Source organism: Salvelinus alpinus, chromosome 25, assembly GCF_045679555.1.
Source record: "Salvelinus alpinus chromosome 25, SLU_Salpinus.1, whole genome shotgun sequence".
NCBI classification, from domain to species: domain Eukaryota; kingdom Metazoa; phylum Chordata; class Actinopteri; order Salmoniformes; family Salmonidae; genus Salvelinus; species Salvelinus alpinus.
This window is the reverse complement of record NC_092110.1, coordinates 9552066-9567791: the sequence shown is the minus strand read 5'-3', so window position 1 is coordinate 9567791 and position 15726 is coordinate 9552066. Positions and strand designations below refer to the sequence as shown.

General features: G+C 44.1%; 1 protein-coding gene across 7 annotated transcripts in view; it reads left to right on the top strand.

The window, feature by feature from the left end:
- Positions 1–15726, top strand: part of LOC139553331 (neuronal PAS domain-containing protein 3-like) — a 356739-nt gene that overhangs the window by 251701 nt on the left and 89312 nt on the right. For all 7 annotated transcript variants that reach the window (XM_071365543.1, XM_071365547.1, XM_071365545.1 and 4 more), the window contains one exon: positions 4882–4971. In XM_071365543.1, the coding sequence (XP_071221644.1) occupies positions 4882–4971 (90 nt within the window). The remainder of the gene's footprint in view (positions 1–4881; positions 4972–15726) is intronic.

Here is a 15726-nt window from a genome sequence, read left to right as displayed (position 1 = left end):
GCTGGAGGGAGAGTAGAGGAGGGACTGGGGAGCAATCTGTGACGGGTCATTTTGGCTCTAAATAGGACCTATAAATGTGTCATGCTCAGCATCAGCAGAGATTCCTTTCCCCCATGGTAAGCACAACATCAAATGGGCACAATAAGTATGGTGTGATTTGAAGGGGGTCTCAGTGTGGGGTAGGATGAGTGATTTGAAGGGGGTCTCAGTGTGGGGTAGGATGAGTGATTTCAAGGGGGTCTCAGTGTGGGGTAGGATGAGTGATTTCAAGGGGGTCTCAGTGTGGGGTAGGATGAGTGATTTGAAGGGGGTCTCAGTGTGGGGTAGGATGAGTGATTTCAAGGGGGTCTCAGTGTGGGGTAGGATGAGTGATTTGAAGGGGGTCTCGGTGTGGGGTAGGATGAGTGATTTGAAGGGGGTCTCGGTGTGGGGTTGGATGAGTGATTTGAAAGGGGTCTCAGTGTGGGGTAGGATGAGTGATTTGAAGGGGGTCTCGGTGTGGGGTAGGATGAGTGATTTGAAGGGGGTCTCGGTGTGGGGTTGGATGAGTGATTTGAAGGGGGTCTCGGTGTGGGGTTGGATGAGTGATTTGAAGGGGGTCTCGGTGTGGGGTTGGATGAGTGATTTGAAAGGGGTCTCAGTGTGGGGTTGGATGAGTGATTTGAAGGGGGTCTCAGTGTGGGGTAGGATGAGTGATTTGAAGGGGGTCTCGGTGTGGGGTAGGATGAGTGATTTGAAGGGGGTCTCAGTGTGGGGTAGAATGAGTGATTTGAAGGGGGTCTCAGTGTGGGGTAGGATGAGTGATTTGAAGGGGGTCTCAGTGTGGGGTAGAATGAGTGATTTGAAGGGGGTCTCAGTGTGGGGTAGAATGAGTGATTTGAAGGGGGTCTCAGTGTGGGGTAGGATGAGTGATTTGAAGGGGGTCTCAGTGTGGGGTAGGATGAGTGATTTGAAGGGGGTCTCAGTGTGGGGTAGGATGAGTGATTTCAAGGGGGTCTCAGTTTGGGGTAGAATGAGTGATTTGAAAGGGGTCTCGGTGTGGGGATCTATTTTAAACCATTTTTCTCTACTAATCTCTCTCGGTCTTTCTCTTTCTTTTCTTCTCTTTCTATCTCTCTGTCTCTCTCACACCGTCGCTCTCACATCCTCTCTTGCTCTTCCTGTGCCTATCTCTTTTCATCCAAATGTAGTTTTTCTTAAAACCAACCAGAGCACTGTAGATGGAAGTCATTTACTGAGAACATGATCTGGGCCTAATAGTCCTGGCCATTGCTGTGATTTGTGTATAGAGTGAGGGGTGTCTGTAAATCTGGCAGACTCTGGGATGCACGGCACTGAGAGGTGCTTCGATATCACACGCTCACTCACACGCTGCACAGACACTCTCACAGTGGGAGCCTCTCTCAGCCTACAGTCTGGAGTTGGGATCGGATCCTCCTCCTGTGTGTGCGTGCGTGCCTGTGTGTGTATTAGCACTGCTGTGTCCAGCCCTGCTGGAGGTGTTAATTGCGGTGATTGTTCTTAGTGGCTGTGTCTGGGCCAACGGAGGACAGCGGTGGGTGGGGTGGGGGGTGGGGGGGGGGGGGGCTGGTTTGAGCATGTGGCCGCCCCATCGCTCTCCATTTTGTCTGACCTAATAGTTAATGATATGTTAATAGTCAATGAGCCCCATCTCGGCTGGCCTCCACTGGGTTGGATAATATCTGAGAGAGAGAGTGCTCTCTCAGGCCAGGCCAGGATTGATGTCTGCTAAACTGTGTCCTTCACAGGAAGTTTGTTTGTCCTCTGGAAGGAACAAGTGTCGGTTACATGAAGTGTTTGCTTAAAGGGCTCCGTCATGGTTGTCTGGTTAGTATGTACAAGGTAAAGGAACTGTTTATTGATATTTCCAGGATCATCTCCGTAAAGATATGTCCTCAAATGCATTGCCAATACAAAATAAAATGGCTTGATAGTTAACACCTAAACAGTATCTGGGTAGAGGTCTATAGTAATGTTAGTTGTAATAACTGGTTGGGTCTGATGCCCTCTCTAACCTATGTGGATCACTAGTTGGGCTGTGTGATGCCATGGGTTAGAGTTTAGAGGTCAGGGCTGGGACTGAGGTAAACAGGTGCCAATCCGAGCCAAAGCCTGTTACCTGCCAACAAGATCAACCTAACACACTATTGGTTCTTCTCCTGCTCTCCACTCCCACTGAACTGGGCACAAAAACAAAATGTGCCTCACTCAGTCAAAGCAGTCTGGAATGCTTTTAAATAAATGACTTAAGAACCCCATCTTAATGTAACACATTTCTCCCCTAGAAGTTTGTCTCTGCTGTGATTTATAGCGCACTTTACACAGTGGTTAGCCTGTAAACAGTGGCCGTTTATCACCGTGGCGATGGAAGCTAGCTACAGAGCAGCTACAACTCCGGTGTGTGTGGCTGCTCTGCAGCTCCCCCCTCTAGAGAGTTGCCATTCCTGGGCCGCAGATGCTAGGCGTTTTAAAGAGGAGCAGGCCGGACAGGGAGAAATGATTGGAGGCTGGGTAGGGGGGAGTGCTGGGGCCCAGTGTGACAGGCAGGTGAGGTCTGTGGGGACGGATGATAGCGTTACACCGCCAGAGACCCCATCCTCTGGTCACGGGGTGGCAGAGTGTGTCACTGCTGCTGGGGCTCTGAGGTGCTCTCCCTGAGGGGAACAGAAATGAACTGACAGATGGAAGGAAGAAAAGAGAAACAATGGTTGGTGCTACTGGAATAAAGGACCCCCAGCTCAACTCTCCGCAAGCTCTCCTGAAAAATGATAAACAACGACCGGTGGAAGCTATTTGAAGGATGACAGGTGTTGGTTCCTTTTGAAGAAGGATACCATACCAGAGAGAGGAGATGCACTGTCAATATAAACTAAAGTCAAAACTACGGTTTATATCAATTATACACGTGGAATGTTATTGTCTATGTTAAACGTTAAAGCACAGTTTATGAGGCACAATCTTTGTAATCTCTGTGATCTGTGAAAATTATGAGAAATACATGAAATATAATTATTATTCAGCTTGAGAGCCACACAAATGATATGATGTAAGCTTTTCCAGACAACGCCCAAGATGTGCTGCACATGCCTCTCTCGAGCAGAGAGGTAATGAAAAACTAAACTATGAGTCTTCTTTGTCTGCTACGGATGTTAGGCGCTAAATCGGCGCTAGCATTAGCTGTGTAATGTAAAGAAGAGCAATGTAAAGCTCCTCTTTCTCCTGGCAGATGTGTTTGTGTTTGGAGAAGCTTGCTGGCTGTCTGGCTTCAGCAGGGCCTCAGTGGGAGTTGCTGTTGTCAGCTGCATATCAGCTGGCTGTAAATAGCCCCAGGCTGCCCTGTTTTATCGGCAGGTAGGGAGACTCTCTCGCTCCATCTCTCTCCCTCTCTCTCTCTCTCTCTCTCTCTCTCTCCTCACACCAGCTGCTGTTAGCTGCTCCTTTAAAGTTGCTTGGGGAAAATAAATGGAAACGCGCCCGCAAATATGAAATACCACCGCAACACCGCCCGCGACACGACAGAGTAATCCTCATTTTCATAGAAAGGTGATCAGATCAGCGACAGGGACATTTTGCAACATAAATGCCTTGTTGTTTTCAGGACCTGTAGTCTCAGAGCTAGCCTGGAGATGGAGGGGGAGGGAGAAGCCTGTTTTCCTCCAATCTATTACGTTTGGATTTGTGCGTTTCTTTGTGCCGTGTGCCTGTGGTTAGCTGCCCCTACAGATTATCCCAGCCAGTCGGCGAGCAGAAGTAATTCACTTTAGTGACATAGGTGTCTTCACTGGGCCTGTTGGAGGCTGGGGTCAGAACAGAACGCTGCTTCCAGTCATGATCTAAGAGCAGGGCCGTCATTAGATATGGGACTGGAATGGACCCGCATACCGGTAGACTATATCCAGGAAGTAAAAACACACACATGTTGCATGGGCCTGGACTGGAATGGATCGGCATTCTGCATAGACTTTACCAGCATCCTGGCCTAGACCTAACCAGCATATTATAGTAGATTTCACAGGGGGACAAACACACATTATATTGATATGGGCTGGAATGGAAAGGACTACTAGTTGTGTACTAGTGTAGACTTTACCAGCATCCTGGAGTAGACCTAACTAGCATAATGTTAGGAAATGGTAGTCAAGGTGTTGTTAAAGTGCATTAGATGGTAAGCACACTACAACACAGTCGCACCCAATACCCCCCAAATGCTCTAGACTTCCCTGGACAAAAACACACACATTATTAAAACTTTGATAACGTTTGCAAACGTACATGGATTGAAGGTCCATAGATGCAGTGATAATATGCTGTACTGTGCTGTATGCTTTACTCCCCTTGTCTGTTCCAACTTGGGTTTGTTTGCACTTGTGCTTCTGCATTCACACTGTTAATTGTGGTTGTAATTGTTACTGTCATCATGAGAGATACTACCTTCCACATGGGGAGGTGTCATTTTGGTTTTGCAGGCAAACAGACAACAAACACTCAGCGGGTTTCCTCTCCATGGTCCGTGGCTTTATCTCTGTCCCAGTATACAGCTCATCTAACTCTCTCCCTCTCTCCCTCTCTCTCTCTCTCTCTTTTTCCCTCTCTCCCTCTCTCTCTCTCTCTCTCTTTTTCCCTCTCTCTCTCTCCCTCTCTCTCTCTCTCTCTCTCTTTTTCCCTCTCTCTCTCTCTTTTTCCCTCTCTCTCTCTCTCTCTCTCTCTCTCGCTCTCTCTCTCTCTCTCTCTCTCGCTCTCTCTCTCTCCCTATCCCACTCCCTCTCTCTTGCTCTCTCTCTCTCTCTCTCTCTCTCTCTCTCTCTCTCTCTCTCTCTCTCTCTCTCTCTCTCTCTCTCTCTCTCTCTCTCTCTCACACAGTCCCTGGATGGATTTGTATTTGCACTAAACAAGGAGGGAAGGTTTTTGTACATCTCTGAGACGGTGTCCATATACCTGGGACTTTCACAGGTGAGTGCAACAACAGTCAATTCCTTATCGCTACTACCATTTTTTTCTCCTTTTCTTTTGTTTATCAGCGCTGGCTTGAAGACAATTCAGACAAATTAGAGCTAATTTAAAATCTCATCAGCTTGTTGGCCCTGTAGTTAATTTGCAGCCATCCAATTTGATCAGAGGGTATTTTTCATCTCAGTAGTATGCTAACAGTTCCCAGTCTGCTATTACATGTCAATAAACAGACAGAGACGTCTTGGAGGTCAAACGATAGGGGGAGTGACCTTGAGGATTCTAATGGTTTCATACACCATAGCTTTGTCTCCAGGGCTAACAGACAGACTTGAGTGCACACACACACACACACACACACACACACACACACACACACACACACACACACACACACACACACACACACACACACACACACACACACACACACACACACACACACACACACACACACACACACACACACACACACACACACACACACACACACACACACACACACACAGGGCTATTGTAGACTGACTAGAGAGTACACAGAGCCCTTTCCTGGCTACCCAGACTTCTTGCTCTGGCCAAAATGCTATGCCACGCCCATGGACGTTCGTTTCTTCTCCACAATGAGTCTGGATCTGAGTACCTCCCTGACTTTTTACTGGATGCGAAGGTTCCATTCGGGGCCATCTGATTGGTCCAGAAACCGATGGGTTGGGTCAGAGCCAGAACACATGTGAGTAAGGTGTCATTTTGAAACTGTGTCATTGGCTTTGATACTCGGATTGGTTAGAGATGTTTTGTAGAACACCCCTCATGCAGCGGAAGAATTTAGTGTGAGTCGTCAGGTTATCAGAGCCCATCTACCAACTCAGAAACCCAGAACCCAAATTATATTTCTAGGTATAGACTTGACCTTTGTGTAACCAATAGACTTAACAGAATTTACATTAAAATATTGCATAAGAAAACACTCACTTAGATTCATAATACATGGCATAAATAGAATACAGGACACGTAGATGTAAAGGACAAATAGATGTGGCCAAATGATGTACAAACCCTGGATGCAGATACCAGCGAGCCTGCTTTTTACATCGGATAAAAGTAGAGACTCAGAGCTAGAAAATGATATATCATACAGTACAGTTGAGGGACAATGGGAAAGTAATTCTGCTTTGAAAGTTGATAAACATGTAACTTCACTTTTGAGAAAATGGCCCTTAATGTGTTGTACTCCTACTGGAGAGCTATTCTTTGTCTACACCATTCAGCATCGTTCACACCCTCTAAAGCTTTAGCCCCGCCCAACTATTTAAGGATTCACATGTGATTGTTGTTTAGCCATGTGCTAAACAACCAAAGATTTCAAGACTAAAGGCTGGTTTATACTACGGGCGTGTCGTAAATTTTATCTGGAGTGCCAGAGTGCGCTCAGAGTGAGCTCTGGGCGTTCCTAAATTCAGAGCGTTGTCAGATTGTCCGTTTCACTCTCGGAGCGTTCAGAGCTCACACTAGACGCTCTGGCCAAGGAGTAGGGTTGATCCGAGCGTTCTGACCTCATTGCGGCAGTCAAGCACCCAAGGTAACTGGCTAACGTTGGCCATCTTGCTAGCTACTTCCAGAGACAAATGAGAGAACAGCTCACTCTGGCCATTTTACTCACCCTAGCAGAGCTGGTTAGGCTGTTATGGTTATGTTATCCAGAGTGTTGGTGACTGCAACTGTGCTGCTGGCAAATTTTAAAATATATATATTTCATTTAACCTTTATTTAACTAGGCAAGTCAGTTAAGAACAAATTATTTTTTACAATGACGACCTACCCTGGCCGGACGACACTGAGCCAATTGTGCGCCGCCCTATGGGACGCCCAATCACAGCCAGATGTGATGCAGCCTGGATTGAACCAGAGACTGCAGTGACGCCTCTTGCACTGAGACCGCTGCGCCACTCGGGAGCCGAAAACACTTAATTACACATTTTTTGCCAACGTTTACTGACACCGGCCATATTCGACGGGTGTTGAACGAGAGTGCTCTGAAATCGGAGTAGATAGCCAGAGTGAATTTACCAGCTATCGACAGTTGTTGCAGTGACATCATGAACATTCTATTGACAAGATGGAAAATTGGGGATAAAAACTTAAAATAAATAACTTGGAGTCTTTTGTTTAGACATGTAGCTAGCTAGCTAAACAATAATCACAATTCCTAACGTTACTACCCTGAATGAATCTGCAGGTAGCTAACCAACCACGTTCAACATTAGGCTATAACTAGCAATGCAAATGGCTCTGAGATACGAATAATATAACTACACAGATCATACACATAACGTTAGCTAGTGAGCCAGCCAGCTAACAGTACACTTTAACTTGAAATGAAAACGACTTTCTGACAAAATTAGAAACGTGTCATTTCTGAAAATGTAGCTAGCTAGACTATATACATGGACGGACGCTTCTCCCTGTCTGTCACGGTTGCCATGGTTGCCCTCAGTTTGAAGATGTAATCCTGAGACAGGGGTTTTATACAACAGCCTTCTGTGTGTTCTCTTTTCCACTCTGTCTGCGTATTTGCAATCAAACACCAGAATTTTCTCCATCTCCTTAGTTATCCTACTCTTATTCCACTGATTTCAAAACTCAGTCCCCCAGAAAGTGGAGAGCAACACTTATGTAGTTGTAATATGTGATATCTTAAAAAACAGCCGCGTTAGAAAGGATTACCTACACATACTGACCAGCTCATGATATAGACAGAAGCGTGCTACATGGCAGACCAATACAAACTCGTCTATCTGTGTGGCTATGTGTTTTAGCTGTGTGGCTGTGTGTTTTAGCTGTGTGACTGTGTGTTTTAGCTGTGTGACTGTGTGTTTTAGCTGTGTGGCTGTGTGTTTTAGCTGTGTGGCTATGTGTTTTAGCTGTGTGGCTGTGTGTTTTAGCTGTGTGACTGTGTGTTTTAGCTGTGTGACTGTGTGTTTTAGCTGTGTGGCTGTGTGTTTTAGCTGTGTGGCTGTGTGTTTTAGCTGAGGGACTGTGTGTTTTAGCTGTGTGGCTATGTGTTTTAGCTGTGTGGCTGTGTGTTTTAGCTGTGTGGCTGTGTGTTTTAGCTGTGTGGCTATGTGTTTTAGCTGAGGGACTGTGTGTTTTAGCTGTGTGACTGTGTGTTTTAGCTGTGTGGCTGTGTGTTTTAGCTGTGTGGCTGTGTGTTTTAGCTGTGGGACTGTGTGTTTTAGCTGTGTGGCTGTGTGTTTTAGCTGTGTGACTGTTTTAGTTGTGTGGCTGTTTTAGTTGTGTGGCTGTGTGTTTTAGCTGTGTGGCTGTGTGTTTTAGCCGCGTGACTGTTTTAGCTGTGTGACTGTATTAGCTGTGTGGCTGTGTGTTTTAGCTGTGTGGCTGTGTGTTTTAGCTGCGTGACTGTTTAGCTGTGTGGCTGTGTGTTTTAGCTGCGTGACTGTTTAGCTGTGTGGCTGTGTGTTTTAGCTGTGTGGCTGTGTGTTTTAGCTGTGTGGCTGTGTGTTTCAGCTGTGTGACTGTGTGTTTCAGCTGTGTGACTGTTTAGCTGTGTGGCTGTGTGTTTTGACTGTGTGTTTTAGCTGTGTGACTGTTTAGCTGTGTGGCTGTGTGTTTTGACTGTGTGTTTTAGCTGTGTGTCTGTGTGTTTTAGCTGTGTGGCTGCGTGTTATGCAGGACTCATAACGAAGTATTCTTTAATAACATTATGATGTAGAGATCTTTGTATCTTTGAGGGAATGCGTAGACATTGTTTAGCTAAATTAAGACGACAATATAAAGGACAAAAAAAGGCAATCAGTTGAACAAATTAAAAATAGTGAATTGTATAGGCTGCAGCCACATCTATCTACAGATTAATTCAAGTAAAGATTGATTAATGATTTCTATCAAATAATTGATTAATTGTCAAATAGGTCCCCTAAGCTTTGGGCTGCGTGATGTAGTTATCTTGTTCATAGTTTTATCAGCAGTTAGAGTGAGTGAGTGATTAAGTGCTGTTTTTTTGTACTTGTATGAGTTAGTTGTATAATCTAGCATGTGTACACAGAGAATTCTAACCTTCTGTGATCTTAATTGCTGTTTTACTTTTTAGCCACTTAATCTGTCTGCCAAGCCATTTCTTTTTAACATAGTTGCTAATTATTTTCTACATTAATTCGATCTAGGAGGTTTTTTAAGCCTTTTTCAAATTGACAAGGTTATGAATTTTATGGTGCCAGGCAGACAATCTAAAGCAGATTTATGTATGGGGATTTTCATCCTCTTATTCAATGTCTAGAAATGTTCTGCATATCAAACATTATGTTAATGAAGCCATTATTTAGGACTTGCTGTGTAATTAAAGTCCATTCCCTCTATCAAAGTTTTAAATGTTTTATTCTTTATAGTAAAAGTTAATGTATTCAACTTCTATGTTGAATATTATGGCTTAGAGAGAGAGAGAGAGGGGAAGAGGGAGAGAGAGAGAGGGTTGGCCTAATGGCCTTTTACCTGTTTGGTTCAACATCATATAGTACTGGGAAATTAGTAAGTTATTACAGTAACAGTTTTAATAGCCTTGTAGACAAAGCCGATCAATGTACATAAATCTAGTAATGAATAAGGCCCGGACCCTAACTTTAGATCTGTGCACATAGCTCAAGTTTTTTATGTTGCGCTAACTGATAACTGATGATGGTAAAGTACAGAATGCTGCTATAATGCCTCTTCAATGTTTGTGAATGTGTACCCATATATTTGGATTGTTCAGATTGTATCGGACAGTTCTGTGCTAGTGTGAAATGGCTGTAATTATGGCACCAGTTCTGCAGCCAGTCAGTCCAGTGAAACAGATGGTCAGAATTACCATTTTTGTTTTGCAAATGGCGCATAAGCCTGTGTTCCCCCCAAGTTAATCGCAGGTGTCTAAGTGTATGTCTTAGTTCTCTGGAATAATGTTCCGTCTTCATTTGACTAATCAGTGACTGTAGCTCCCCTTTGAGGATGCAGCCATTCCAGAATGGTCTCTTTTTGAGTCATTACTAAACTCAAAGATAAACACATTTTATTTCTTGACATTCTTTCGTAATAGAATGGAACGTTTGGATACCGAATGTACAATGTTTTAATAGTAGATAGGCTATGTGAAGGAATTTGTTGGACAAGGGATAATGGTTGTTATAAGCCAAATTTGGTGTAATTTTATTCGTATATGCCTGCTAAAACGCCTTCACTGCCTCAGCGATTTAGCACAGCTAATGCCTGTATTTAACAGTTCTGTAGCAGTGGAATTGTTTCAGCTTGCCATGGAATTGCAAGACAGACATGCCTTGCAGTAGACAGACATGCCTTGCAGTAGACAGACATGCCTTGCAGTAGACAGACACTGCAGCATGGATCTTGTAGAAGTAGACCCTCTGGGCTCGGCTAGCTGACTCAAATTTGGTTTGTGTAGCATTTTAGCTAGAAAAAGATTCTGTCTTTTAAAGACCCTGAAAATGTCCCAAATGGCATCGTATGTAGTGCACTACTTCTGATCAGGGCCCATAGAGCTCTGATCAAAAGTAGTGCATTAAATAGGAAATAGGGTGTCATTTGGGACGCAGGCCCTGCTGATCCTAATACTGTCATGGAACCCCCTCAAAATCCTCCTGTTGGCGCGATGTAGGCGCGCCGTGGCGGTGCAGAGGTGTGACCATGCAGCTGTCTGTTTGGTAATTGAGATGTGTATGTTTGTTTTGTATAACAGATGGCACTGTGTGTGCTTAGGCTGATAGCTAGGAAAATAATAATTGCATTATTCCGGCCAACAGAATATTAGCTTTTGGAATCCGTCCCATTCCAAGCCGGCGCCAGTGCAGCATATGCACTTGCATGGACTGAATATCCAAGGAAATTGATACATCTGGAATACAGCGACCATATGACTTTTCATCTGTCTCAAAGGAGTTGCTAGCTTTTTTTATTTTAACCCGTTCCAAGTACAGAAACATGTTAAAACACTCTCAATTATTAGAGGAACGGCACATTGAGAACCTGACATAGCAGGACCATATGGTTGAAGCTCGCTCTCTTTCCATTGTTTATGTGCACAACAATGTGATTGAGTTGGCATATTTCCAATGCCTTTCCCTCTCTCTGTGTTGGAGGGAGGTATAAGTCTCTCTCCCTCCTTCACGAAACAAGGCCTCCCTTTTATTGTGGAGCGACACCGGTTAGACCTCAGTGCCCTTCTCCCATTCACGTTTCGCTGCAAAAGGCTTTTCCAATTGTGGAGCTGGAATTGAATGTAGACATCTGCTTGGCTTTAAGTGACAGGGCTATGCATGTGTGGCTGTGTGCACACAGAGAGAGACACCAGGATCCTGATCCCTCCACCCTCTCCCTTCTTTCCCTCTAGCCCAGACTCCCTCCCCTGCAGTGGGGCCGGATGAGGCTGTGCGGCCCCCGGCATCCAGCCCCCTGACTCCCAGAGGATCTGAGGCCAAGTGGGATGGAGGGAGAATATTGAATCTATTAGCATAAACATCTGCCTGAATGTCTGATCACATCTTTGTGAACCGATCAGTCTTCGCCCTCTTTTATCCCTCTTTCCCTCTCACACACACACACACACACACACACACACACACACACACACACACACACACACACACACACACACACACACACACACACACACACACACACACACACACACACACACACACACACACACACACACACACACACACAAACACAACACACACACACACACTCCCTTCTCATTGGCACCCCAATGGTGGAACAAACTCCCTCACGACGCCAGGTCAGCGGAGTCAATCACCACCTTCCGGAGACACCTGAAACCCCACCTCTTTAAGGAATACCTAGGATAGGATAAAGTAATCCTTCTAACCCCCCCCCCCCTTAAAAGAGTTAGATGCACTATTGTAAAGTGGTTGTTCCACTGGATATCATAAGGTGAATGCACCAATTTGTAAGTCGCTCTGGATAAGAGCGTCTGCTAAATGACTTAAATGTAAAATGTAAATGTAAATATTCCCAGTCCCTTCTCTCAGTGTTCCACAGAATACGGGAGACTTTTTACTCTGTCGCCCAGACCAAATGAGATCATTAAATTAGTCTGTTTATTTGTCATTGTTTGCGTTGTGTGGATCAATCAATGAAAGAAAGGAATGGTTGATTTTCAAAAGTCTTGAATACTGTCAGTGAGGTTTTCTTATATTTATATTGAAATTACTGTACTGTGTATTTTCTCTCTGAAAATATTCCTGCAAATGTTGTCATTTGTTATATTTCTCAAATAGTATTTTCATTTAGGTATGAATCTGCACTGTGAGGAGTTTTTGCAAGTGAAATTAAACTGCTACTGTAACTCCCCATAACCCACAGCCAACACTAAATTGACCTCTGTAGTGAATCCAAAACAAATGGACACACCATTATCCATCAAACGCTGAGGGAAAGATAACGTCAAGCCTCACTAAGCATATGAGAGGGAGATTTCTTTGCCTCTCTCTATTTTTAAATAGCCTATCAGGGCATGAATCCAAAATGTTACTAAATGGGTAATAAGCATTATTTTATTTATGATGTTGTGTGGGTGACAGAGCAGAGGGCGGCCATTTGCATGAAAACTGCTAGTGGTGGTATAGGAGACAGGGCCAGGGGAAGGTCACGTTTAATTGAGCCACCTCAGTGGACCCGCTGGCCCTGTAGACTCCTGAGCCCTGAATGAAAACAAGGACAAGCCTGTAATTCCAGACAGTCCCAGTGCCTGTGCTTTATCTGCTCTACTACAGAATATCATCATCAGCCAGCTGACTCACTGTCGAGCAAAGCCATGAAACTACCATCTCCACCGTCAAATATTACAGCGCTGTGTCACTTTGGGATTCATTTAACTCGCGAAATGTGAGATTAGGATATTTTGAGATTTGGTTATATTGATAGGGGCATTTTTGTTTTGTAAGTGTTGTAAATCAAGCACTATAATAGTAGTATAACGTTGCCCATAAATATAAAGGAACCTGCAGCATTTAAACAAACCGCTAAAATCCTTTCTAAAACAAAATACAAAGAAGGGAAAAATGAATGAATAAATAAATGGATAGAGAAGCCAACATTTTGTCTCTGTAATAAATACTACTAATGTATTCCAATCCAACAAACAGATAAGTGGATTTAGGGAGAGGTGAAGAAAAAAAAAGAGAGAGAGAGAGAAAGATTTACAAGGGTGAGGTACAGGAAGGAGGAAGGGACATGATTCAATGTTCCCTACAAGGCCCAGCAACAGAAAACAGTATCAATTCACAACATTTAAATTGATAAATGCTCAGAGCCAAACACTACAAGGGCACTTTGAAAAGCAAATAGCGACCTGGTGAAGAAATTGATTTTTTCCCCCTGAAAATGACTGCATGATGCATCATTTGACTGTGCTCTGTCCAAGTGCTTGACAGAGATAATCTGGCCAATCCCAGGGGTGACCTTATCGTCCACGGCAGGGCAGCTCTGTCTGCGCCTGTCTTTGTGCATGTCAAGGTTTCAGAGGGCGCCATCCTTCGGGGAGGACAAGTTTCCACACTCTCCATCTTGATATTGAGCCAAGAAACAGAGAGAGAGGTGTGTGTGTGTGTGTGTGGAGGGGGGGGGGGGTCGGCAAGAATCTGAAAATCTGAAAGTCAACGAGGTTTTGTTAGTAATTGGATTAATTATAAATTATTCTGCAGATGTATGCACAATGGATTGTTCTGCCCTTGTCCATTTTGTAGTAATAAATTGGGTATATCAACTCAATATCAGACAAGAGATAGCAGACAGGCGCTACTGCTCAGTTGGACAGGGAGATAGTTGTTGTTTTTCAAAACATTTCGGTGGTTTGATTGTGGATTTTCAAGGTCAAAAAGTGGGGTAGGTTTTTTTCCTTTTCAACATCCAGTATGTTCTTGATTGATTCCGTCCTTTACATGCTGTTTCATTTCTTTCTAGGTTTTGGTAGCTATAACCACACTTGTGAGGTATTGCTTTGTCAATGGTGCTGTAACACAGTGACTAAAACATGATGGGGCTGTGGATCTATACATCCCATAGGTTAGTCACTCACTATAGCCAGCCAGCCAGGCCACAGCAGCATCAGTCTAAACACGGGATTTAAAGCACCTGTCAGTGAAATGTATGAGCTGGTCCCTAAACATTCTCCAGCACTTCCCTGTGTCACCCTGCGCTGGCGCAGGGGCACTACTGTTTGACCAGAGCTCTATGGGCCCTGGTCAAATAGTAGTGCACTATGTAGGGAATAGGGTGCCATTTGGGACGCACCCTAGGTTTATGGACTTATGCTCTATGCTTTCTGACCACCAAGAAGCTTGAGAGAATTTTACAAAAACAAAATATTTTCTAAAACAAAGTAATCTTATATATGCTACATATATTCTAACATATACAGTAGGTATAGTAGTATTGGTGGGTTTTCATCCACGCCAACATACAGTACCAACAGTATAGTCACACAAAGTTGTTTGCGAGTGAAAGTGTAGTTGTTTTTTTATCTGAGAACCGTAGCTAGCACTTGGCCAAGGTTCCTGTTGTCATAAGTGGTATTGGTATAACTTGTTCCAGAGTTTGTAACAGCATTGGTTTCACTTTGTGTTCGGCTAGCCACACACAATCAGGCCACATTTTAGCATACTCTGTGTGATGTACACTAAATGTGCTACCACTAACATCAATTGTTCCAGCCAAGAGAGAGAGAGAGAGGAGAGAGAGGAGAGAGAAGAGAAAGAGAAGAGCGAGAGAAGAGAGAAGAGAGAGAGGAGAGAGAGGAGAGAGAAGAGAAAGAGAAGAGAGAAGAGAGAGAAGGAATAGAGAGAAGAGAGAGAGAGGTAAGAGAGAGTGAAGAGTGAGAGAAGAGAGAATAGAGAGAGAGAATAGAGAGAAGAAATAGAGAGAAGAGAGAAGAGAGAATGAAGTGCGAGAGAAGAGAGAGAGAGAGAAACACAGGATTTTCACTTATTTTACTTTGCACTATCATGGCCCTTTTGTGAGAAAGTGATGATTATCCCCTGAAAACCCCAGCCTTAGCCCCAGCCCTAGCCCCAACCCTAGCCCCAGCCTCAGCCCTAGCACCATTAACAGCCCTCCAGTGAGCTCTTTTCCAGCAGTCCTCTATCTATCCCGTCATCTCCAAACTGCTCTTTTGATAATCCACAATGCACAGATTTATTTCCATCCTTCAGATCATCTCCAGACTGATCGGGCTGCTCTCATTTTATTTCACATCTCCTCTCCAATCCTTATTAACGTTTGAAGGCGGATGGATCACCCAGATAGCATCTCCAGTGTACTGACTGACGATAGCTCGCTGCTCGCTGCATGGGCTTTTTACATCCACCATCAGCCTTTCATCTGGATTGAGATCTGGGGGGAGCGTCAGGATTGGGAATACAACTGTGTTTGAATTGGAATTGAAAGATAAAGTGGTTGGGATTATTAACTGTAAATAGGCTTCAATTGGCTTTTTTTTGGAGGGGGAGGGGATTTTGATGAGCTAATTAACATTGGTGCCAGCATTTTGTTTTCAAAGTGAATGAATGTTTGAAGCCAATTTACAAGATGTTAGACGCTTGCTAGATGTTTTCATAGTTCTATTATTCTTAAAGGTAAAGATAGCCTGTAAAGACAAATTGTAGGTATAAACTATATAAAATATGAAGTCTTGGAGCACTGTCTGACCCATCCCACTCTTCTCCTTTCTAATCA